General features: G+C 37.8%; 2 protein-coding genes across 3 annotated transcripts in view; both read left to right on the top strand.

Annotated features, from left to right (window-relative positions):
* Positions 1-1479, top strand: part of slc25a36a (solute carrier family 25 member 36a) — a 30563-nt gene extending 29084 nt beyond the window's left edge. The window contains exons 6-7 of the mRNA XM_073855095.1: positions 511-800; positions 885-1479. Of these exons, the coding sequence (XP_073711196.1) occupies positions 511-800; positions 885-1078 (484 nt within the window). The 3' untranslated portion in view covers positions 1079-1479. The remainder of the gene's footprint in view (positions 1-510; positions 801-884) is intronic.
* Positions 1480-5566: 4087 nt separating this feature from the next.
* The window catches only part of spsb4a (splA/ryanodine receptor domain and SOCS box containing 4a), an 87951-nt gene continuing 70106 nt past the window's right edge, over positions 5567-23411 (top strand). The window contains exons 1-3 of one of the 2 annotated variants that reach the window (XM_073855087.1): positions 5567-5645; positions 7340-7398; positions 22840-23034. The gene's annotated coding sequence lies outside the window, so the exon portion shown is untranslated. The remainder of the gene's footprint in view (positions 5646-7339; positions 7399-22839; positions 23035-23411) is intronic. The other variant, XM_055203145.2, reaches the window with a different exon arrangement.

The raw sequence follows: 23411 nt of genomic DNA, 5'->3' as shown, positions 1-23411 counted from the left end.
AAATATTGTCCTATCCTAACAAAACATGTATCAACGAAAAGCTTATTTATTCAGCTATCGGCTATGTCCAGGGTCACATATATACCTATGGTCTAAGGTAATGCGAAAGAGTTGGGGCATGGACTAATTTGAATAATCATAGATCTGCTTATACTAAGTGAGGCAAGGGTGTAGAGCTACATTCAAGCTGTTTTAAAGCATGAAGGAATTACTGTACATGTACAAATTTTATATATGCTATTATGATGCTCAAAGATGAGTTTTAACTGATAAAATGATTGAGTACAGGGAGACTCAATAAAAACTTGATTTTCACCACAGGGGGATTTTAAATTTTTTGGCAACTGTGTTCGAGTTGAGTTGAAGCTGAACTGTTTTCTGTTTCTCTCCAAGAGCAGACTGGACACTTTTGACATTAAGCATTTTTGGCAGTGATCTTTATATTAGCTGGCAGATATTCATAAGACCAAGACATTTGTAACATTTGTGTTCATTTCTGGTGTTTCTCAGGAACCGCGGAGAAAGAAGCATGAGTGCATTCGAGTGTGTCCGACGTGTCTATCGGTCAGATGGGTTACGGGGATTCTACAGGGGCATGTCTGCTTCTTATGCTGGCATATCAGAGACTGTCATCCATTTTGTCATCTATGAAAGCATTAAACGCAAACTTATAGAGTCCAAGGCCAATGCTAACATGGACGACGAAGATGAATCCGTTAAAGACGCTTCAGACTTTGTGGGTATGATGCTGGCTGCTGCCACGTCCAAAACGTGCGCCACATCAATCGCCTATCCTCACGGTGAGTGCTGATTGGTCGCTTTTAACATGCCTATATTAATTCTCTTTGATGAATAACTACAAAACCTGTTTACTTTTTCTACAGAGGTTATTCGTACCAGGCTACGTGAGGAGGGCAGCAAGTATCGTTCGTTCTTCCAGACGCTAAGCGTTGTGTTCCGGGAAGAGGGTTACAGAGCACTGTACCGAGGCCTCACCACTCACCTGGTCCGACAGATCCCGAACACTGCTATTATGATGTGCACCTACGAGCTGGTGGTTTACCTGCTCAATGGTTAACTGCTGGAAAGAGACAGGGAAAGAGATGGAAAGATCGACAGAGAAAAGAGAGATGAACAGGGTGCGAAAGAGAAAGCTGGATGGAGCCAGGCTTAGACCAAAGGAAGTAGAACACATCTTTAGATGGCAATGTTACCCCAGACCCCCAGAGGGGGCTCTAGTGTCATAGAGAAAGTAAACAGATGGGATTTCAAGCCTGTTGGACTGGAGAGCATTTCAAAAAGTTAGACTGATGGTAAACAGACATGCTAAGCAGTCTGTTTCTCTTGAAATGTTTTATGAAAGGACAATTAAAGTGGGGAATGCTTGAAAATAAACAAAACGACCAAATGATCCCTGTTATTGTTTTATTCAACTCTGTCAATTCATTTCAAACATACATTTTATCTGAGCCAGTGCTTGAAGCTGTAGTGTTCCCCAAATCAAGTCTATTGAGGTCTTGTATACGGAGCCCCTAAGGGGACATGGAGCAAAAAATAAGTTTAGTTTAGCGTGCGCACATGAAACAATCGCGTTTAGTTGGAGCAAAAAATAAATAAAGTTTAGTTTAGCGTGCGCACATGAAACTATCGCGTGTGCACGTGAAACTATCGCGTTTAGTTTGAGCAAAAAATAAATAAAATTTAGTTTTGCGTGCGCACATGAAACTATCGCGTTTAGTTTGAGCAAAAAATAAATAAAATTTAGGTCTGCGTGCGCACATGAAACTATCGCGTTTAGTTGGAGCAAAAAATAAATAAAGTTTAGTTTAGCGTGCGCACATGAAACTATCGCGTTTAGTTTGAGCAAAAAATAAATAAAAGTTAGGTTTGCGTGCGCACATGAAACTATCGTGTGTGCACGTGAAACTATCGCGTGCGTACGTGAAACTATCGCGTTATGTTTGAGAAAATAATAAGTACAATTTAGTTTTGCGTGCGCACATGAAACTATCCCGTGCGCACGTGAAACTATCGCGTTTAGTTGGAGCAAAAAATAAATAAAATTTAGGTTTGCGTGCGCACATGATACTATCGCGTGCGTACGTGAAACTATCGCGTTTAGTTTGAGAAAATAATAAATACAATTTAGTTTTGCGTGCGCACATGAAACTATCACGTGAAACTATCGCGTTTAGTTTGAGCAAAAAATAAATAAAATTTAGGTTTGCGTGCGCACATGAAACTATCGCGTGCGCACGTGAAACTATCGCGTTTAGTTTGAGCAAAAAATAAATTAAATTTAGTTTTGCGTGCGCACGTGAAACTATCGTGTGCGCACGTGAAACTATCGCGTTTAGTTTGAACAAAAATAAATAAAGTTTAGTTTCGCATGCGCACGTGAAACTATCACGTTTAGTTTTGCGTGCGCACATGAAACTTTCGCTTTCACGAAAGTTGCCCGTCCGCACGCGATAGTTTCACGTAAGCATGCGAAACTCAACTCAAAAAATTCTGCACATGAAACTAAACTTTTGATTTTTTTTTACTCCAATGTCACCTTAGGGCTTCGGTACCTTATATGACTGAAGGAAGGAAAAACACAATAATTGTGTTTCCAGTGCAGTTGACTACTGTAAAGGATATCATTCACCATCTCATTGGGTTTCAAAAAGACAATGTTTCGCCTATTCAGACATTCATTTCAAGCATTCTCCTCTAGAGGTCTCTTTCCAAACCATCCGGACAGATGGTCGTCCACGCACAAATTTTCATTTGCTGTCATTCAGTAGCGGTCACGTAATCCGTGACCCCTCATGTGCTTCAAACTGAAGTGTTTCTTGTTAGGTTCATATTATGTTTAACCGTACTTATTTTGTGTGTGTGTGTGTGTTTGTTTTAATTTGATTCTCATGCTGTTGTCCTAATATCAGTATATATTTTTAATTGGGAGATTGCGTCACTGGGCCTCTCAAATGTTCACCCCGGTTTAATGCTGCAATGCCTCTACTTAAAGCCCCTGGGTGTTAGATATGAATTTAAACTGAGCTTTGTCTCGCACTGTGTTTGTTCGGAGTGGCTAATGCTAACCCAATAAACAACATGCATAGGGCAACAATCATTTAAGAGTCAGTGGACCCAACCGTTACCGTTTGCACCCCCTGGATCCCCTCTTAACAGTGGCTTCTGAATGACCGTATATGCACTTTGTGGCCTGTCTAGGCTTGCGCAAAACTTTCGTTTTGTTTCTTTTTTCCTTATGGGACAAAGTTAATCTTGTATTGTAAAACATAGTATTACTATGTAAGCAAGGCAGTGTTTTGATAAACAGTTCTCTTTGGAAGCTATTGTACAGTTCAGTGTACTAAACTTTTAGTGAAGGATATTCTCGTATGTGTATATACTGTACGTACACATATCAAATATCCAGTGTTCATTACTGAAGTCCTCTGAATATGCAGTAGTTTGCAGTTACAGAAGTATTATTTCAATGACTGCATATGTTTGATGGATTATTACAGGATGTTCTGAAACTCATTTTGTTGAATGTCGTGTTCTTTTTTTTATAGTTTATAAAAACGTTTATATAATTTGTTGCTTTCATCACTCCTCATTCTGGCCCGTAAATTATGGAAAAATCTCAAAGTATATATATATATATATATATATATATATATATATATATATATATATATATATATATATATATATATATATATAATTTTTTAATTCCCTGTTTTCCTTTCTGTGTGTTTACATTACTGTTGTCTGTACTTTTGCACCCTCATGATATGAAGGAGCTCAAACTGTCAATTATTAATGGTAACATCAAACTTTAATACACACACAATACTTTCAGACAATTAATTACCAAACCTCGGGCTTAAAATTATCATTTAAAACAATTAATACAAAAATATACAGCTTCTAGAGTACTGTAGGCATCTTTAAATACTAACCGTGACAGTTTTTACTTAGCAATGATCATTAGCATTTATCTAGTAGCGGGAGTGAAGTGATGTTAGTTTCATTCAGTGCATTTTCTCTGTTTACCTTACTGTCCATTTCAAGTCTGTTTTATTGTGTGGTGGTTGTCAGTATCCCTAATGGCCTGCCCTATTTATTGCTGTACTAAAATGGTCATAATCTCACATTGGCTTTTATTACAGTTCATACAACAACATCAGATATTTGCATCTAGTGCTGGACTATTTGTCATGGCCAACAATGAAAATTTAAGAATAGTCCCCAATTTAACCAACTATCTGACTTTTCCTAAATGTTGAGCGTAATTTAAATTTGTATTAATGCATACATAAAAATATTATTAAGAATAATTGTTAATGGATGAGTAAAAATAGCTAATAAATATTTGTGCCATATTTAAAGATGTTGTGTTCATGATCTCTCTCATATACATACATATAAATGCACTTCACAGTCTGAGGGACTACAGAATAGCATTTAAAAATAAATTTAAAAAATACTGTTGTGTTGTCGGACAATATCTGTGAGAGACTAAATGGACAGAAGGCTTAAATAGAGACTTAAACTTTCAGCTGAGCATAACCAATTGACAAAAATAGTGAACATGCTATATTAAAACTTTCCTCTTCATTGTTAATGACATTCAGCGAGTTTTCATGTGTGGTGTCTGTATTACAGTTTAACATGACCAACACTAATGAATTGTACGTTAACACCTGATTAATTTCAATTCTTTGCCTTTTTTAAGTCTAGTTGTTTTTATGGTAAACGTGGCCTATTCTTTGCTGGTTGTGATACTTCCATTTTGTACAAAGTGTCAATAAAAATCAATGCAAAACTCACGTTGTTTAATTTTTTTCTTTCCAAAGTTTTTGATCATATTGAAAACATTACACTTTAGTATCAAATGATAGTTTTTGCTGATGAACAGATCACAGCCCTGTGTTTTTAATAGAATTTGGGAAAAAACTCAATTTGTTCTGTGTTAATTTAACCGATTTGGTACAGTATAATTCATGAACAAAACTGGTGAGTGTATGGGAATAAATATACAAAAAAATGCAAATATATATAAATATATATATATATATATATATATATATATATATATATATTTGTTAATGCTGCCATTCTGCCAGATGATGGCAGCAAAACATAAAGCAATGTTGACAAACTCACAACTCGATGAGTGAATAGAGACGACACATTTTTAAAACCTGAACCTTCACATTTAAGATCAAATTACATTGATTCAGATGTGTATGTACTAGTTACAGCTGAAAACCTGCACTTTTCAATAAACTAAAATTTAAACAAATGTACTTTATATTGTAAACAACGTCTACAGAACAGCTGTGTTGCACAACACCTTAAAATAAAGACCGAACAGAGAGTGCATGCAACTAGTTTTTACATCGACATGTTTTCGGATAAATACAAGGTCAAACAACAGAATATCGACTAAAAAGGTGATCATGGACAGACTTAATAAGGGGCTGCGCAGATCGCTCGGCCTATGACCTCAAAGTACCGCGACTTTCGAATCTCGCGGAATTTTGATGTCATACGAGATCAGTCTGCGCAGCAACTCACGAAATCGCGTTTCTTATAATTCCGTTACACAAGAACGAGAAATCACCACAGAATCAATACATTTAAAGGTATGTATGTATGTATGTAAGATCCTAATACATTACAAACAGAAGGAAGTAACAGTTTATTTTATTCCTCGTGGTGTTTTTGATGCAACTTCGTATTACCGATTCAGTTCCCCTCTCATATTTCTTCTTATCGCTTTCTCACGCATACAAGCCCCTCAACTGAGGTTTAAAACAGGTTTCAAAAGATATTCCTCTCCGTCACGTTCTCCATTGACAGATAAAAGAGACTTTCGTCTGGATGACTACGGAGTCCTTATCACAATGCAAATGTGTTTTCCCGCAAAAGAATGAGCTGCCGCCGGTGAGATTTGAGTGAGATTGACTGGAACTAGTGGGGGTTTACCGTCTCCATTGCTCCAAGTCTTTCAATGCAAGACAATTGTGATTGTAGTCAACCATTCAGTCTATGTGGGTAATTTTTATGGTTAGTGATTGGTTAATATATTATGTATTTTGGATCTTACTCCAGTAAGATTTAATAATATTCCCATCCACAAGATAAAATCCCACAAACAGAACTCAACACCGTAGACACAAACCATTACAGTTTCCATTTAAACCAGTACAATACACTATAACCATTAGATCCATTAAAGAGCACCTGTTTTCCAATTCACGATTTTACACATCCTTTTGTGTGTTAGTACATGATAACGATATGCAAAGTACATGATGATTTGAGTTATCGGCTCCAACATAAATCTCTTTTTTTGGACTACAACAAACTCAGGGATTGTATAGGTACGTGACAATCTCGGCTGTCATGGCTGACAATTTGGTTCCTCTCGACGAAACTTCGGATTACCTCAAGCGACGTGCGGAGTAAAAACATTCTTGAAATTGTAACTTCGATTTAGGGGCTGTCCACACGGAGACGCGTATCACTGCATACGTATAAATTTGTTATCGTATTGGCGTTTCATCCACACGGATCCGGCGTTTTGGGAGACTGAATCCGCTATTTTTTGAAACCGGGTCCTAAAGTGGATAAATCTGAAACCGACATCCTTGCGGTTTCGTCTGTACAGCTAATCCGTATATTTTGTGAAGCGAAAACGTCATCACATCACGTGTCGGAAGCGTCACATGTAACAGCAACAACAATAACGGCTGACTACGTGATTGTGTTCGTGCTACAGAAGCTACTAAAGACTACTAGCTTTATTACAGCAAAATCTATTGCTTCTATGCAATTGTGGTGAGCAACAGGCGATAATGGACAACACCATACGTTGGTTATGCGCATGCTCAAAGTCTTCTTCTCCGTGTATAGTGTATATCTGTGGCAGAATTACAGCGCCCCATACTGGTCCGGCATATATACTACACCGCTTTCAGTCGGTTTCAGTGGTTTCGTCTTTACGGATTATTTTTTTAGAGCAAGGAAAAAAAATGATCGGATAGGGAATGCAGCGGCTTCGTGTGGATATAGCCTTAGTTTAATTGCTAAACTACAAGTGAACGAAATTTCAATGAATTTGTATGACGCGCAAAGGTTGTTTTACCACCCGCAAAATGGAAAACAATGGGACAAATAAGGTGATGATTTTCGAGTTTCAAATGGCCAGTATTTTGTTATTCTTGAACCCATAGACATGGTCTTGGTGTCATTTCAAAGTTTTTTTCAAGCTCTTTCTATCTGAACAACTAGTTTTAGCCTTTAACCATGTTTACATTTTTTGTCACATACCTAGATTTTAGGCAACAGTTTACTTCCTTGGTCTATTGACGTGGACACAACGGTCATTATCATGTAAGTAGTTTATGTTTTCATATTTAAAGAATTTACTGACTATTTAAACCATGACTTAAACACAAGTTTTGTGTGGTGCAAAGTAGCGCTTGTTGTTTGTCGTTTCTACGATCACAAATGCACACTTGGTTTTATATAGTATACTTACTTTACCAATCTATTACGTTTTGCTCAAGCCGCGCTGGTAAAGTTGATCGATCAGCTTGGTCATCTGCATTTGGATTAGATTTTGCTCGTATTGATAAGGTAGTAAAGACGTTCCTGTCAGTATTGCATCCGGAGCTAATCTTCCAAATACGGTAAGGAATGTCATATTTCCGGCTGATGTCAGAGATATTCAGGCCAATCACAACGTACTGGTTAGCTGGCCAATCAGATTACACTGCGCTTTTCAGAACGATAAGCTTTGTCAATCAACGCATTTCAGGGAGGCAGAGCATAAAAGAGCAACAATAATGTACGGTATGTGGAAAATAATGTGTTTTTTTAACCACAAACCACACGGACACATTGTATTATAACAAATAAATTATAGCTGCACGATTCTGTATTAAATGAGAATCACGATTCTTTTGCTTAAAATAAAGATTACAATTCTCTCACGATTCTCAAGAACTTTGTTCATTTTAAAGACGTACTGATTAAAGACGTACAAATTGCTGCCACGTGGATTGACATTACTTTATGGTAATGATTTATGGTGCGGTTTGGCGGCAACCAATCGCAAGATGGAAACGTTTGCCGGCAACCAATCGGTAGATGGAAACCTCCGTTTGAGAGGATTCCAGAGAATGCATTTGAGCATCAATGTGTTTTTTGACGTTCTCGCTGGTGGCGTGAACGTTCATTGGGTGAATTAATCTACATGCACGCTTAATGCATGCCCACTAGCACACTTGGGCTAAATACAGGAAAACGTAATGTAAATTTTCAAGTGCAAAGACAGCAAGTGTGGTTATTTGGACGCAGTCAATGTTTTCCCCTGTGCTAAAAACCCTTTCAGAAGACCACGGAATAAGATCCTCTTTTTGGTACTAAAACAACCTCAAGGTTCTTGTTGGACGTACATGCCCATTGCTCTGCCTTAATTCATTCTCTTTAGTTTCTGTTTCTTTCTGTCTAACTTCTCAGCGAAAGCAACCGCTGTACCTTTGAATGAACGCAAGCATGAACACATCTGGCTTGCGCAATATAAATGTCACATCAATACGTCATCGTGGCCGCTGTGATTGCTTGTTGTCAAGAGAACTGACGAGACTGCGTCTTTCCTCCTTGAAAATATAATTACCTGAATGGCTGAAATGCTGGATTAAGATAGTTTTGTGGGTCGAATCGAGATCACGATTTTTTACGATTATTCGTGCAGCTCTAAAATACATAGGGATGCACGGAAATTTGCATATGATTGTAATTGCGCATCTCTTCAGTAAAGCCGGTTCAGTGATTAATAGTAAATCGCCATCAGCTGCTTTCAGATGGAGCGGCATTTACTACAAAAAGCCGTAGTTCACTGACAATTTGGGCAAATTCGCACTAATTATCGCGGACTTATCACCTGCAATATGTATGCAATATGGCCCTGCTTGTCATTGAACTACGGCTTTGTGGTGTAAATGCTGCTCCAACTGAATAGCAAGTGATGGCGATTTACTACTAATCAAGGAACCGGCAAATTATAGCGCATCCCTACACACAAAATAACGCTGTTTTTTGCAATGTAATGGGGGCTCTTTAACATTTCCGTATTTTTTTTCAGCAAGGAAACAGACTGTCTGCCTTGCCAGCTTAAATTCTGTGAAATGATTCTGCATATAATACTAGGCTTTTATAAACACTGTTTTATGTTTGCCAATACTGTAACGTGACCTGTCAGACCTTCAGGCGATGAAAGTGAGCAAAAGAGGCTGTATTATGCTTTCAGAGCTGATCTCTCTCCTGTTCATGGAAAGCTTTCCCTGACACTCTAAATGCACTGATCTCGGACCATATGCACCTTGCAAAGCCCTGATTCAAATCATCATAAGATTTATACAGTTTGTATTCAACTGAATAAGCCACATTAGCTTGAATGACCTTTGACCTGTAACCCCATGACAAATAGGCCAGCAGAGTACAACAGCATGGTGTGATGGTGGGATTTTGATCTTACTGCTATAGAGGTCTGTTCTGAGCTCAGCTGTTCTGGGTCCATAGGGATGGAGCCAGGTGCCACACTAAGCCCGTTTTAATTTGGATAATTTGATGTCAGTCTGTGGGAGGCTGACTGATGCCCTGTCATAAGGGGTGGGGGAAAGCTGCGGCATTGTGACAACGGTCATTTATCTGTCTGCCTGATCAGACAGGACAGTCACTACCGGAGATCTTAGGAAAGATGGTGGCACTTTAATGTTTCCCTGTATTTTTTTATTTGATCCCGTACAATTCTTTTCTTGGCCTTCTTGCCCTTTTATTTATAGAGATGTCGAAGACTGAAAATGTTGCGATCCAGGCTCAAACTTGCAGTACCCACGTAAGCAGCAGGGCTTAATGTAGCTTCTTTAATCTGCCTGTCTATACGTTATTACATTCTTTCTCCATATAAGTCCCTTTCAACATATTATGGGTTATCTAAGTACTTAGTAACAGACATTCTTCCGTCCAACTCCTTCTTTTATTTCTTACTAAGGTTTCACACGTGTGCCGCTCTCCTTTCAATCTATTCTCCTCCACGCTCACTCTCTTCTTCTCTTTCATTCCTTTTCCCTTCGGGAATAATAAAATAGAATTACATGGACATATTCAGAAAAGAGACTGACAGATGGGCTCTCAATATAAGTCTCTGACTCTCTCACCCTCTCTCTCATGCGGAGTAAAGCATAAAAGGGGCTCTGAATTACACATTGGTTGGAAAATGATACTGCCGGCTCTTCTTTCCTTCCGGTGGTGCTAAATATGTCTAAGGTGTAACGGCAGAACAGGATGGGTGAGAGGATGGCCGGTCTTCGTGTTGAAAACAAAGCAGTTGTTTGTCTGTTCCAAGCTTCTTAGATTGTATGTTACGGCCTTGTCCTAAATGTGTATTACGTAGGTGATAACGTTTTGTTTAATGTAGCGCTGTGTCTTTGAAATTGCTCAAATTGTTTGCACTCGCTGTATGTGTTGTTTTATGGCTTGATTCATGCGAATCGTATAACAGTGTGTGACAGCATCCACAAAATTGGTGTTGAACGCTTTACCACACCACCCTTGCCAATCTTGCAGGCCACTTTTGAGTGCAAGGTTGTGAAGATGCAGTTATCTTATTATAAGGGCTGCAAGATATTAAAGGGAAAATGCGACAACTTGGTAAATATTTTGAAATGTAATATGCAATTATGCCTTAAAGGTTTAGCGGAAGATTTTCGTTTTCCGGGTGGATCACCTATATTATTGGTCATCCCAGATGTCAATCATTCTGATGATATGTTGACATATAACCGGCGTACGTGCTCGTCCCTAGGTTCGCTTTTTGCACATGCGCGCTTTCACGTGTATGTGTGTTGTGCTACGGTTTCAACCATTCATTGAAGCTTGTGTTCTCACTGTGTTGTGTCTGAGGGTCGCAACGAATTGTATGACAAGAAGAGAAAGGACTATGAAGAAAGAAACAAGACCACAGTGTTTATGGGAGACACGCTAGCCTCTGGCGTGAGCTAATAGGACAGGTTGGTCTTCCCACACGAAGTTTCTACTGGAAAGGTACATTTTGTCATGCTATTTGAAGAAATCACTGCTAGTAAAAGTTGATGTAAGCTATGATTAGCGATGCTAGCCCTGGCACCAGTCACGAACCGCACAGACACGGTAAAAATGCCGACAGCAACTTGTAAACAGAGCGAAGAGAAGAACTGAGCTCCTGCATGCTCTCTCTCTGTCTCGTGCACGCGTTTAACAGGCGTTCCCTCTCGGGAGGAGGTAGAGTGTGGCGCGTGTGCATTTTAAAAAAATGTGGAGGGGCGGTTCTTTTAAATAATTCGTGAAAATCTTCCGCTATACCTTTAAGTTTGTAAAATCTGTTTGAATAAAAATGAAACATATTTAAAGGCGGAGTACACAATGTTTGAAAGCCAATGTTGATATTTGAAATCACCTAATCATACACGCCCCTATCCCAATAGAATCTGGACCTTCTTTTGATAGACCCGCCCCACACATACGCAACCCCGGCAAGGATGTCGGTTAGTAGACACGGCCCTTACTGCTGATTGGCTACAAGTGTGTTTTGGTAATCGGCCCGACTCCCTTTCCAAAGCGTTTATCAAACATTGTGCACTCTGCCTTTAAGAACAGAAAATTAAATAACTCCACACGTTTCACATTCTGCATGTTTCACAAATTACTGATGCACCTTGATGCCCTTAAAGGGACACTTCACTTTTTTTGGAAAATATGCTCATTTTCCAGCTCCCCTAGAGTTAAACACTTGATTTTTACCGTTTTGGAATCCATTTAGCTGATCTCTGGGTCTGGCGCTACCACTTTTAGCATAGCTTAGCATAATCCATTGAATCTGATTAGACCATTAGCATCGCCCAAAAAAATAATCAAAGAGTTTCGATATTTTTCCTATTTAGAACTTGACTCTTCTGAAGTTAAATCGTGTACTAAGACTGACGGAAAATTAAAAATTGCGAATTCTAGGCCGATATGGCTAGGAACTATGCTCTCATTCTGGCGTAATAATAAAGGACTTTGCTTCCGTAACATGGCTGCAGCAGGCGCAGTTATATTACCCAGCAACCGAAAATAGTCCCCTTAGTAACTTTCAATAGCGGGGGACTATTTTTGGGCACTGCGTAATATATAAACTCCTTATTTTTCAGCACGATGCTAAATGGTCTAATCAGATTCAATGGATTGTGCTAAGCTATGCTAAAAGTGGTAGGGCCAGACAAAAGATCGGCTGAATGGATTCCAAAACGGTAAAATTTTATGTTTAACTCTAGGGGAGCTGGATAATAAGCACATTTTCAAAAAAAGTAAAAAAAGTTTATGTAACATAAATTTACAATTAATTTCAACTTTCTTGACTAGTGAGGAGTTGCTATAAATTATAAAAATAAAGTTTAATTATCTTAAGTTATTTCAACTTTGTTTTTATAATTTATAGCAACTTCTCACTAGTCAAGAAAGTTGAAATTAATTGTAAATTCATGTACCAGAAACCTTCGCTCTCTTTAGCCCTATTCGCATGGGTGATTTGTAAAAATTGTGGAGGTTGTCTGTGGTCTTAATTCCGTGCAAATATGCCATGTCTGTAATTTGTAAAGTAAAAATTCCCTAGCAAATGACCTACCAAATTTCGCAGAACATTGAGGTCCTGTGATAATATGAGTCCTGGGTGAATCGACATCTCTGTAATATGGCCAGGATTTGACAGGGTCGTATTTAATTTTTTCAACGCTTCTCACAGTGCAGTTGAGGAGCGCACATACAGAGACACACACCTTCGCTTCTTATGGGTTTCTTTGTTAAACTTGAGGGATTTGATAGATTTCTAATCAGTCTTTCCTCATTCATGTTTGATGATTAATATTCAGAATGTTCAGAACGGTCATTATTTGAGATTTCTGAGTTTAGGTGGAACTGTCAGCAGCGACATCGCAGAACCGTTTCTAAAATAGAATCCACTAACACTGGACGCGGTGGTTTTGCGACTGTGATTAACATGGTAAAAGTATCTGTTACCACGTGTCGTGGCGTTGAATGTATAGACCCCTTCAAGGTTTGTAAAGATTGAATGACTATTGGGTGCGCGTGCAGCATGGGGTCAAACTGTTCATACTATTTAGGCTTTCTAGTTTAATCTAACAGGGCTGAAAAAATATGATTTACCTGAAATGAAATGAGCACTACAAACACAAGCCTCTTTGATATTTGCGTTGTCCCAGTCTGCACGTTTAATTGCTTGCAGCCACAGATGTTGTATTTTTTGTTTTTGAGATTCTACGGGAATCCCCGAAAAACTTAACGGCAGACCTGGTGCGATTTTCAAAGCTTATCGCTGACAATTGGGGCAATTTCGCATTAATTATCAAGGATGTATCGCCTGCTATAAATATTGTGATATGGCCCAACTTGTCAGTGAACTATGGCTTTGTGTAGTAAATGCCGCTCCATCTGAAAGCCGCTGGCAGCGATTTACTTCTAATCAAGGAACTGGCTTTACTAATAAAACACGCATGAGAATCCCTCGATATATATCACCCAGCCCTAGGCTTTACTATTGCGCCCTGATGTACTTTATTTAAAGTGTATACTGTAACATCGCTCTACAGCGTGATTCAGAAAACTGAATCAACTCTTTAAAATGCTTTTATATTTATAATGCTATCATCCTTAGAAACCATCTTGGATAGGTTCAGTGCAAAATTAATTTGTAAGTTGTTACTTCTTGGGTTTGATTTACAGGAAACACACGTAAAATGTGTTCCTACATGTAGCAGTATTTGCCCCAAAATCTTTCCAGGAAGAAATGGTTGGATATTTTTGACTTCCATGCGTCTCTTTCTTCTTCCAGGCAGTATCTTATTTAGCTACGTGTTTTTAGCTCTGTGTTTTCACTCATCAGGCAGAGAGAGTTTGAGATACTGCTGTCAGGCACAGTGGGGGACGCAAGCTCAGCGGGTCCACACCACCACACAGCCCTTTGCAGATGGATTTACACTCCAAACCCACCCATCCAGCCTAGCAAACAACACCATTCAGCACTTTGCATCCTAACCCCCTGGGAGCTCCATGCTGACATATATTGTGGTTCTGACACTTAAAAAAGTGTCAGGCACAAAACAAAACAAACCTGACAGACTCACTACAACTACAGACTTACCTGAACTATATTTAAATTATACTTCAGTATCACACGCCTACAAATGTAATGGCACAGTTATTTCCTTGAATGTGATGTGGTTGTTAAATTGATCTATACTGGCTGCGCAATAGCTTTCTTAATTTAATGTAGTCCGATCGTTGCATCGTTTTATTTTTTAACCTATAATGTTATTCAAGGCTTATAAGAGACCGCCTCGTTGTAAAGCCCGAGTTATATTGTGACAGGATCACAAAGCATGGCATGCAGAAATGCTATTTCAAGCTGATAACGAAAAAATATAGTGCTATGACCTTTTTAATGTTATATTAGTCATCTGTTATGTACTCCAAGGGATTAATAAATGCACACTGGCAGATGTGGTCTTATTTACATTTAGATGGCAGATTTTTAATGAAGGTCTACTGTCTGTGTCCAGACAAGCATTATTTAAGCTGATTGAATGTGTGTTGTGAAAAGACAGTGTCAGTGGCAGAATGGCTAATTTAAGATGTTTGTGTGATAGCTTGTTAATGAGTTGCGGTCATGCATACACATGCTTGTATGTATGCATTTACCTACATCATTCATCTTTGAAATGTGATGCGAGGTAATGTATGTGCGTTTGTGAATGATCACTTAAATGTATTAATTTGCATGCTGTTTTATGTGCATTAGAAGTTAAATGAAAATAATGTCATTAAGTACTTACCCTCATGTCGCTCCAAGCTCGTAAGACCTCCGTTCATCTTCGGAACACAGTTTAAGATGTTTTAGATTTAGTACGAGGGCTTGCTGACCCTCCATTGAAAATCTAGTAACGGTATACTTTCCATGTTCAGAAACGAAATAAAAACATCATCAAAGTAGTCCATGTGACATCAGTGGGTCAGTTAGGATGTGTTGAAGCATCAAAAATACATTTTGGTCCAAAAATAACAAAAATTATGACTTTATTCAGCATTGTCTTCTCTTCCGGTTCTGTTGTGAAGCACATGCGCAAGACTAAAGTCACGTGACTGCAGTAACGCAGATGACATACGATGCGGCTGACGTGTTATCTGGTGCGCCCCAGCTCTTTTTTTGTTGGTTTTTTTTTTGTGCGCCCAGGCTTCGTTTATAGTCTGTGGGAGACGCACGCTGCAAGTTTGGAAAAAAAACTTCGCAAACATGTCCGAGGATAACACGTCATCCGCATCACTGCTGTCACTTAAGTGACTTAAGTCTCGCGCATGCCCTTCACAACAAACGCGGAAGAAAAGACAATGCTCAATAAAGTCGTAATTTTATTTTTTCGATGCTTCAACACATTCTAACTGACCCACTGATGTCACATGGACTACTTTGATGATGTTTTTATTACCTTTCTGGACATGGACAGTATACCGTCAGGCGCGGAGCTATGGGCGATTGACAGCTGGCCCGCCCAATCAGAAATGTAAAAAATACTACTCTGTATAGTTAGACATGTATACTACTTTATGTGGTGTAATTTATCTATTGCATGTTATGTTATGTTAAAAACAGTAAAATTATAAGTAAGCCTGATAACTATTTAAAAACTATTAAAGCAGTTGAATGTTGCGTTATAATGAAATATTCCCGAGCAGCTTTCAGCCATGATCACTTTGAGAACTTTTTTTGCAAGCAAGTAGAAAACGTATTTTGAATAACAACACGTTATAAATATGCGCTTTTCTCTCAATAACATAAACACACAACAAATATGACAGCGGGGTAAAAAATAGAAAGAAAACATCTGATCATAGTGATGTTGTTTGATATAGCGATATAGCAGCACTAAGTCACGCCACGTTTATTGCTACACTTTATACAATATAGCCTATTGCTTTTAAGCAACAAATAGCCTATCATAACAACATATAAGCCTACTTTGTAATTGAGACATTAATTTAAGAAATGCATTAAAGCAGAAAGACGTAGGCTGCGGAAATATAGTGGGTTCCCTTCAATCCACACCACAGACGTTCTTGGTTTGCTTCTTATTTATTAAATCGAGGCAATTGTTTGATCAAACATTGATTAATATTAAGATACAATTTATACAAAACGAAATTCACTTTAAAGAAAGTCTTTCTACAAAACAAACCTCGCAAAATCGCTTGCCGGACGTCCATTACGGGCTATGGCGAATTCCTGTCGGGCTAAAAATAAATGATGCGCCTTGGCCGTCGGGCGGAGGAAAAAATATTGTAATGTGTTTGCATTCTCTCAGATTTAGTTAGGTAATTATGTTGTATGTAATTCGGCGTCATCTTGTTAGCCATTACTATCCTCACTAACAAGTGAAACTGTCAGTAAATGAAGTGAAAGCATTAAATCCATTATTCCTTTCGTTCACGTCTGATATGCGCGCTCCTCGGCTCCGCTCTTCACGAGTAGGCTTGCTCTTGTGCTCATCAAAAAGTATATTAAATGTTTATTTATTTGTCATTTCGTTTAACCCCAGAGTCTAAAATTATTCTAGCAATTCCCTTTTTCTTTCTTTATTTAGTAAGTTACCTTAAATATGTGAGAACGAAAATATATTTTTAGTTATTTGCATGAAGAGAATATGATGTTAGAAGCTTCATTTTAAGCATTTAGTAGCCGTATTTATTTAAACACTTTAATAGGTTATTTAAAAAAGTATAAGTTTTTTTTGGGTTCATTTATATTTCCTGTCACTGTGTGCAGGTTCTTTTTTTGTAGGCTATGAGAGCCCAATATTTTTTTTTACCAAAAAGGCTTAATAAATGTCACGTTGCATTACAATTTAAAGTATCAATAATGTCAAAAATGTGACGTGCAGTTCGGGTGTGTGTGTATGCTGTTTAAATTAGTGTTCTGAAGTTTTGACGAATTTTATAGACTTGTTATAGTTTCTTATTCAAAAGTGACACCCATAGATTCAGTTCTGCATCCGCCACTGTATACCGTTACTAGATTTTCAATGGAGGGTCAGAAAGCTCTCGGTTCCGAAGATGAATTCTTATGAGTTTGGAACGACATGAGGGTGAGTCATTAATGACCAAATTTTCATTTTTAGATGAACTATCCCTTTAAGGTTGCTCTGTCTGTTGCATGTGGGTCATTTGTACAGGAAGCAGCTATACCCCTAAGAGGAGGGGCATTAATCATTTACGATGCTCTGAGTTGAGTTCACCTAACAGAGCACCACCCCCTTTCTTTTTCATTTATTTATTCATTCATTTTTGTCTGCGTTTAGGGATATAAAATTGGGTCAGAACCCTGGATGTCTGGCTGATGTGCTTTACAGATCCTTTAGCTATCGTTTTATTATGTCTACTTTTGACACCGTGGCTTGTTTACGAATTTACCACCTGGCTGGGATGAATTAGATTCCCCAATGTTTCGCTTGTTTTGTGAGATCAAAATTACACACCCCATTTAGTGCAAAAAGAAAATAAACCAGGCTCTTTAAAACCGCATTAATATATTTTTCTCTTCTCTTCAGAACATATTTGACATCTTTTTTGTTTTCCTTTTGTTCAAATGCACCCGCATGTTTAGCAGCTAATAATGTTAATAATAGACAAGCTGTTGCCAATATAGAGCACATTTTTTCATAATATGGTATAATAGTAAGAAGCTCATTGGATGTCATGGCACAGAGAAACACCAAATGCAATGATTATACACAGATTCGTTACATCCCATTGTTACTTACAGCGGCAAAAATAAGTATTTGAAACATCAGCATTTTTATCGGTAAGGGGATTTCTAAGTGGGCTGTTGACACACAATTTCCACCAGATGTAGCCATCAAGCCAAATATTGAATTTATACAAAGAAATCCGAACATTTAAGTATACAAGTTAAGTCATAATAAATAAAGTGAATTGACACGGAATAAGTATTGAACACACTTTATTTAAAAGTTTGTAGAAAAGCCTTTGTTGGTGATTACAGCTTCTAGACGCCTCTTGTATGGAGAAACCTCTCTCGTCTGCATTGCTCAGGAGTGATGCTGGCCCATTCTTACACACAAATGGTCTTTAAATCTTAAAGGTTCCTTGGGCCTCTTTTATGAACTTTGATCTTCAGTTCTTCATGCATCTTCTATAGGATTTTCGTCAGGTGATTGACTGACAACTTCATTGTTTCCTTGGCCTTGTGTTTGGGATCATTGTCTTGCTAAAATGTCCACCCTCTTTTCATTTTCAGCTTTCTGGTAGATGGCAGCAGATTTTTATTCAGAATGTCTCGGTACATTTCTCCATTCATCCTGCTTTCAATAATATAAAGTCTGCCAGTACCCCTTGCTGGGGTGGTGGGCAGTGCCATTTCTTCTCCAAACATGGTGTGTAGAGTGACTGCCAAAAAGTTCAATTTTGCTTTCATCTGATCATACTATAGTCTCCCAATAATCTACAGGCTTCTCCAAATGCTCTTTTACAAACTTTAACCGAGCCTCAACATGCTTTTTGTTCAGCAATGGAGTCTTGCGTGGTGAGCGTGCATGGATACCATGGCGGTTCAGTGCATTGCTTATAGTTTTCTTTGAAACAACAGTACCTGCTGACACAAGGTCCTCCTGAAGTTCTGCCCGAGTGGTTCTTGGCTCTTGGAGAACTCTCCTGATTATTCTTTGGACTCCTCGGACAGAGATCTTACGTGGAGCACCTGATCGTGGCCGGTTTATGGTGAAGTGATGCTCTTTTCATTTCCGGATAATGGCCTCCAAAAGTGCTCACATGAACATTCAACATTCTGGAAATGCGCCTATAACCATTCCCCCATTCAACGATAAGATTACAAAGATCTTAAGAGAGTTATTTGCTTTTACCCATCATGAAGTCTTTCCTGTGTGCCTCCTAGGTAATGAGAAGCCTATAGGCTATCAATTAGGACTAAATCAGCTGATATCAATTAGTACTGATGGGGGCAGGGTTTTTTTCTCAATACTGACAGATTTCAGGTGATCTCCTGGCTTTTAATGCCATTTTCACCTTGTTCTCTTCATGTGTTCAATACTTTTTCCCTGTGTCATTTCACTTTATTTATTATGACTCAACTTGTATACTTAAATGTTCTGATTTCTTTGTATGGATTCAATATTTGGCTTGATGGCTACATCTGGTAGAATTTTTTGTGTCAATAGCCCACTTAGAAATCCTCTTACTGATAAAAATGCTGACGTGTCAAATACTTATTTTCTCTTCTGTACATACCAGGTTTATGATATTTTCTATCTCCTAAAAACCCAATCCACACTTTTCAGTTTTTGATGTTTCTCTCAAAATTTGTTAGTATCTGTCTGCCCCTAAATAAATGCCCAAGAGGCAAATATTGCCTCTTAATAAAAAAGGCCAAATTCTGACTCACATCTGTTTCATTGTGACCTATTTTTAATTTCAAACTATAAACTTTTTGATGACATCATTCAGTGGAGAGGATAAGAGAGCGATCACGGCATTTGTTTGTGCCGATAGCTTTGCCAAATCTCGGCTTACACTCCACCTCATATGTCTCTGACTAATTCAGGCGGCACCTATTGATTTCAGGCTGGGTCACCTTTAGCAACATGCTACTGTGCTTCAGGGAAAAAGAAAGATCGCGGTTGTGAAGATCAAGAAGGTAAAAGAAGTGAAAGGATGTGGAGATGGGGATATGGATCAAAATTATCAAAGATTCTTTATTCCTATTTTTATATGTACTGTTTGTCATAGCTTATCGGATTTAACAAATCTGCAGTACAAAATGCAGCAATCGCTCTAAATATAGAGGCAGGAGGTTAGAAACACAGCTATCAAAATGTCACAAAATCTGTACTGTTCACACAGTGATATTATCAAGGGAGTCTTCAGCCCGACCTATGTCACTGACCGTAGCCTGTGCCCCAGTTTATACAGCACTTGTCATTGGTAAATTCAGGTAGAGTCGAAAACACTTAAAGCCCCGAGCGCTCTAAACACCAGGGTCTGGGAAGTGCCGAGCGTTGTTGCAAGGCCTCATGGGAAATTTAGCGCTTAACTGATGGGCCTGTTTGGCAGGAAGGGCAGCCATTGTGGGGCGACATGAGATATCTGTAGTGCTCTCATTATATCTTGCTCTGTATTTGTTCTACTTTTATTGCTCTTCTCTTCTCCCTCTTTCTTTCTATTTTTTCTCAGTAGCTGTGCCTGAATTTGCTCCCTATCTCCTATATAGACTGACTGGAATCAGCTGGAGGATACTGACAGTAAACACTACAAATTTATGTTTATGTACTTCTTTTTTTAAATAATCCCATTAAATAAATGTGATAGACAGTAACTTTTATTTTAAATGTAATAATTTTATTGATTTTTATAATGCAATATCCCCCCAAAAAAACGCTTGCACAGTATGATATATTTCATGCAATGTACTTACATTAACCCAGAAGTTCCCAAGGATTTGTAAATCCAGAGAAATTCCTATTTTAAATAATGGCTTGTCATCGTCGCCTATCAATTAAGTTATATCCGCACTATCCTTGGTTTCCGATTGTAAAAACAATGGCAACACATGTGGACAAATGCGGAAGAGGTGGTTTTACAGCATCTAGCACGTCGCTGTTGTGCCTTGCGGCTAATTCATTACGATGGCATAAAATGTGATCAAACGTACAGGTAATAAAAAATTTATTCATTATCCGTAAACATTTTTAGCGAATTCCATACTTAGGATGATAAAAAAATCTCCCATCCCTCCATTCTACATCATTGTAAGCTTCACCTTTTGTTATTGTTTTAAAAATGCGACCCCAAGTAGTGAAATCTAATATTGTGTCTTTAAATATAATATGTAAACATAATAGTTATGCGTTATGTTTACGACAAATCTCCGCGACAGTCCTCTCTGACGCATGATATTTACATCAGTGTCCCAATTCGCTCACTTATTCACTTCCTCCCCCATATAGTGGACTATATAGCGAATTCAGACACAGCTACTGTCTCTCTTTTTTCTTTGTCTCTTTCACTTCTCTCTCTCTATCTTTCTCACACACACCTTTTTGTAGATATCATGGAAGACATTCTTGCTGTGCATGATGCTTCTGCTTTTCCATGATATAATTTCACAGTTGTCATGGAAACATAGACATTTCATGTGCTAGGGTTTTAGTGTCATGATAGAAACAAGATCCCACTTCCTATGGAGGACCACAAGAGTCATGCAAAATGTAATAAAGAACTTAAATATTTAATAACTACCTGGACAATAAAATAGCAATTAATTGATTTGTTTAAAAGTTCATTAATTAATCTTTAAATAAATAGACAAAGTTACAAAAAAAAACATTATTTAACATTTTATTAGGCAATAAAAAGTGAGATTATAAAAATAACATAGAAATGAAATATTAATTCATTAATAAATTGTTCAAAGTAATATAATTAATCATTTTAAATTGCATTTATAAATTCTTAATTAAATAATGGAATTTCTAAATGTATTTCAAAAGGAGATTTAAAAAGAGAAATAAATAACTGGATTTATAAATTGAACTACAAATTCAGGTTTAAATTAGGCATTTAAAAGGGCATTTCCGTTTTACATTTCTGTTTTCATTTCCCGATGGTTCTCCTTATTCTTTTCGCTATTCGATTTGCTTTTCATTTAAGTCTTTCTATTTAGCTTTTCCGTGACTCTTTGGGTCCTTGCAAATGGTCAAATAAAAAATGCAAATTAGCTATGACCAGGTGGATGTAACAAGCTCGCTGATTGGCTCTGATTGTACGTCATGCGCAGATTTATTTATAGATCTCGGACGAAGACCCAAAGAGTCACGGAAAAGCTAAATAGAGAGGCTAAAACGTAAAGCAAATCGAATAGCGAAAAGAATAAGAAGAACCATCGGGAAAATGAAAACAGAAATGTTAAACGGAAAAATGCCCTTTTAAATGCATGTTAATGATTTGCAAAAGGTACAAACCCCAATGTAAACGATGACGCAAGTTATGGTCTCCAACGTAAATCTCTTTTCTTGGACTACAACAAACACACAGATTGTAGGCAACAGTTTATTTCCTGGGATTGGTGATACAGACAAGACCGACATTATCATAATTCCTCCCGCTTAGCCTGTAAATTAATCTCTTAGCATTACATTGTGAGCGAATTTTTCAAACATGGTAAGGAGCATCACATTTCCAGCTGACGTCAGAGGTATTCAGACCAATCACAACGTACAGATTAGCTGGCCAATCAGGGACACAGAGCTTTTCAAATTGATGAGTTTTGTACCAAATCAGTGCGTTTCAGGAGCTGGAGTTACAAAAATGTACGGTATGTGGAAAATAATGTGTTTTTGGAACCATAAACCAGGTAAACACATTGTATTTTACCAAATACACAAAATAACGTTGTTTTTTAGCTGTGTTTGTATGTATAGTTAAACATGCAAATGTCCTTTTAAATTATTAAAATATTATTTACTTTCAATTAAACAAGTAAACAATTTAGGAAGTTCGGCTAACAAAAATGTTTGAAAATCCCTGGCTTAAAGAAGCATGCGTTGTGTTTACTAATTAACTGCAACTGCGATTCACTGCAATTAACTATTATAATTGATTGACAGCCCTAGTTTATATATTAACCACTGAATGTTTTCTCTTCACTTTTAGATCCAGCCAGGATGTAGAAGTCATTTGACCTCCTCGACCTCTGACCTGTGTTTGTTAGTTTACTTCTGCATTTCCTTTGACTGTGATGGGAGATGTGTCTGGTTCAGACCCTGCAGACAGTCCAGCCATCATGATCATGCTCATGAGAAATACCTTCAGCTCTCCTTCTCATTCATTCCCAGATGCATTCACATGGTAAGTGTTGTGGTGTGAGAGAGACATTGATTGTTAAGCTCAGACCTTGAATGCATCATCATGTCCAGTAAATGCATATTCAATGCACAGCCCACTGAATTGGTTATTCTCACTGTTCTGGCCATTTCCCCATCCAAATCATTTTGAATAGCATTTGAATTGACAGACAACATAATTATCTCATCCAAAAGATATATCTGCATTTAATTTTATTTAGGTAAGGGCGTGGATGATTTTTTTTACATTTATGTATTCATTTTATGCATCTGGATGAAAATATAATCAGATAGGTAACCAGGATTGACCGCTTGTTCCTTGCATACCTCTGTTTTTTCCATCAACTCCGAAGTTTGTTTATTTTGTGTCTAGAGCAATAT

The sequence above is a fragment of the Misgurnus anguillicaudatus genome, chromosome 2 (assembly GCF_027580225.2).
Source record: "Misgurnus anguillicaudatus chromosome 2, ASM2758022v2, whole genome shotgun sequence".
Lineage (NCBI taxonomy): Eukaryota > Metazoa > Chordata > Actinopteri > Cypriniformes > Cobitidae > Misgurnus > Misgurnus anguillicaudatus.
The sequence above is the reverse complement of the archived record's forward strand: the minus strand, read 5'-3'. Positions and strand labels throughout refer to the sequence as shown.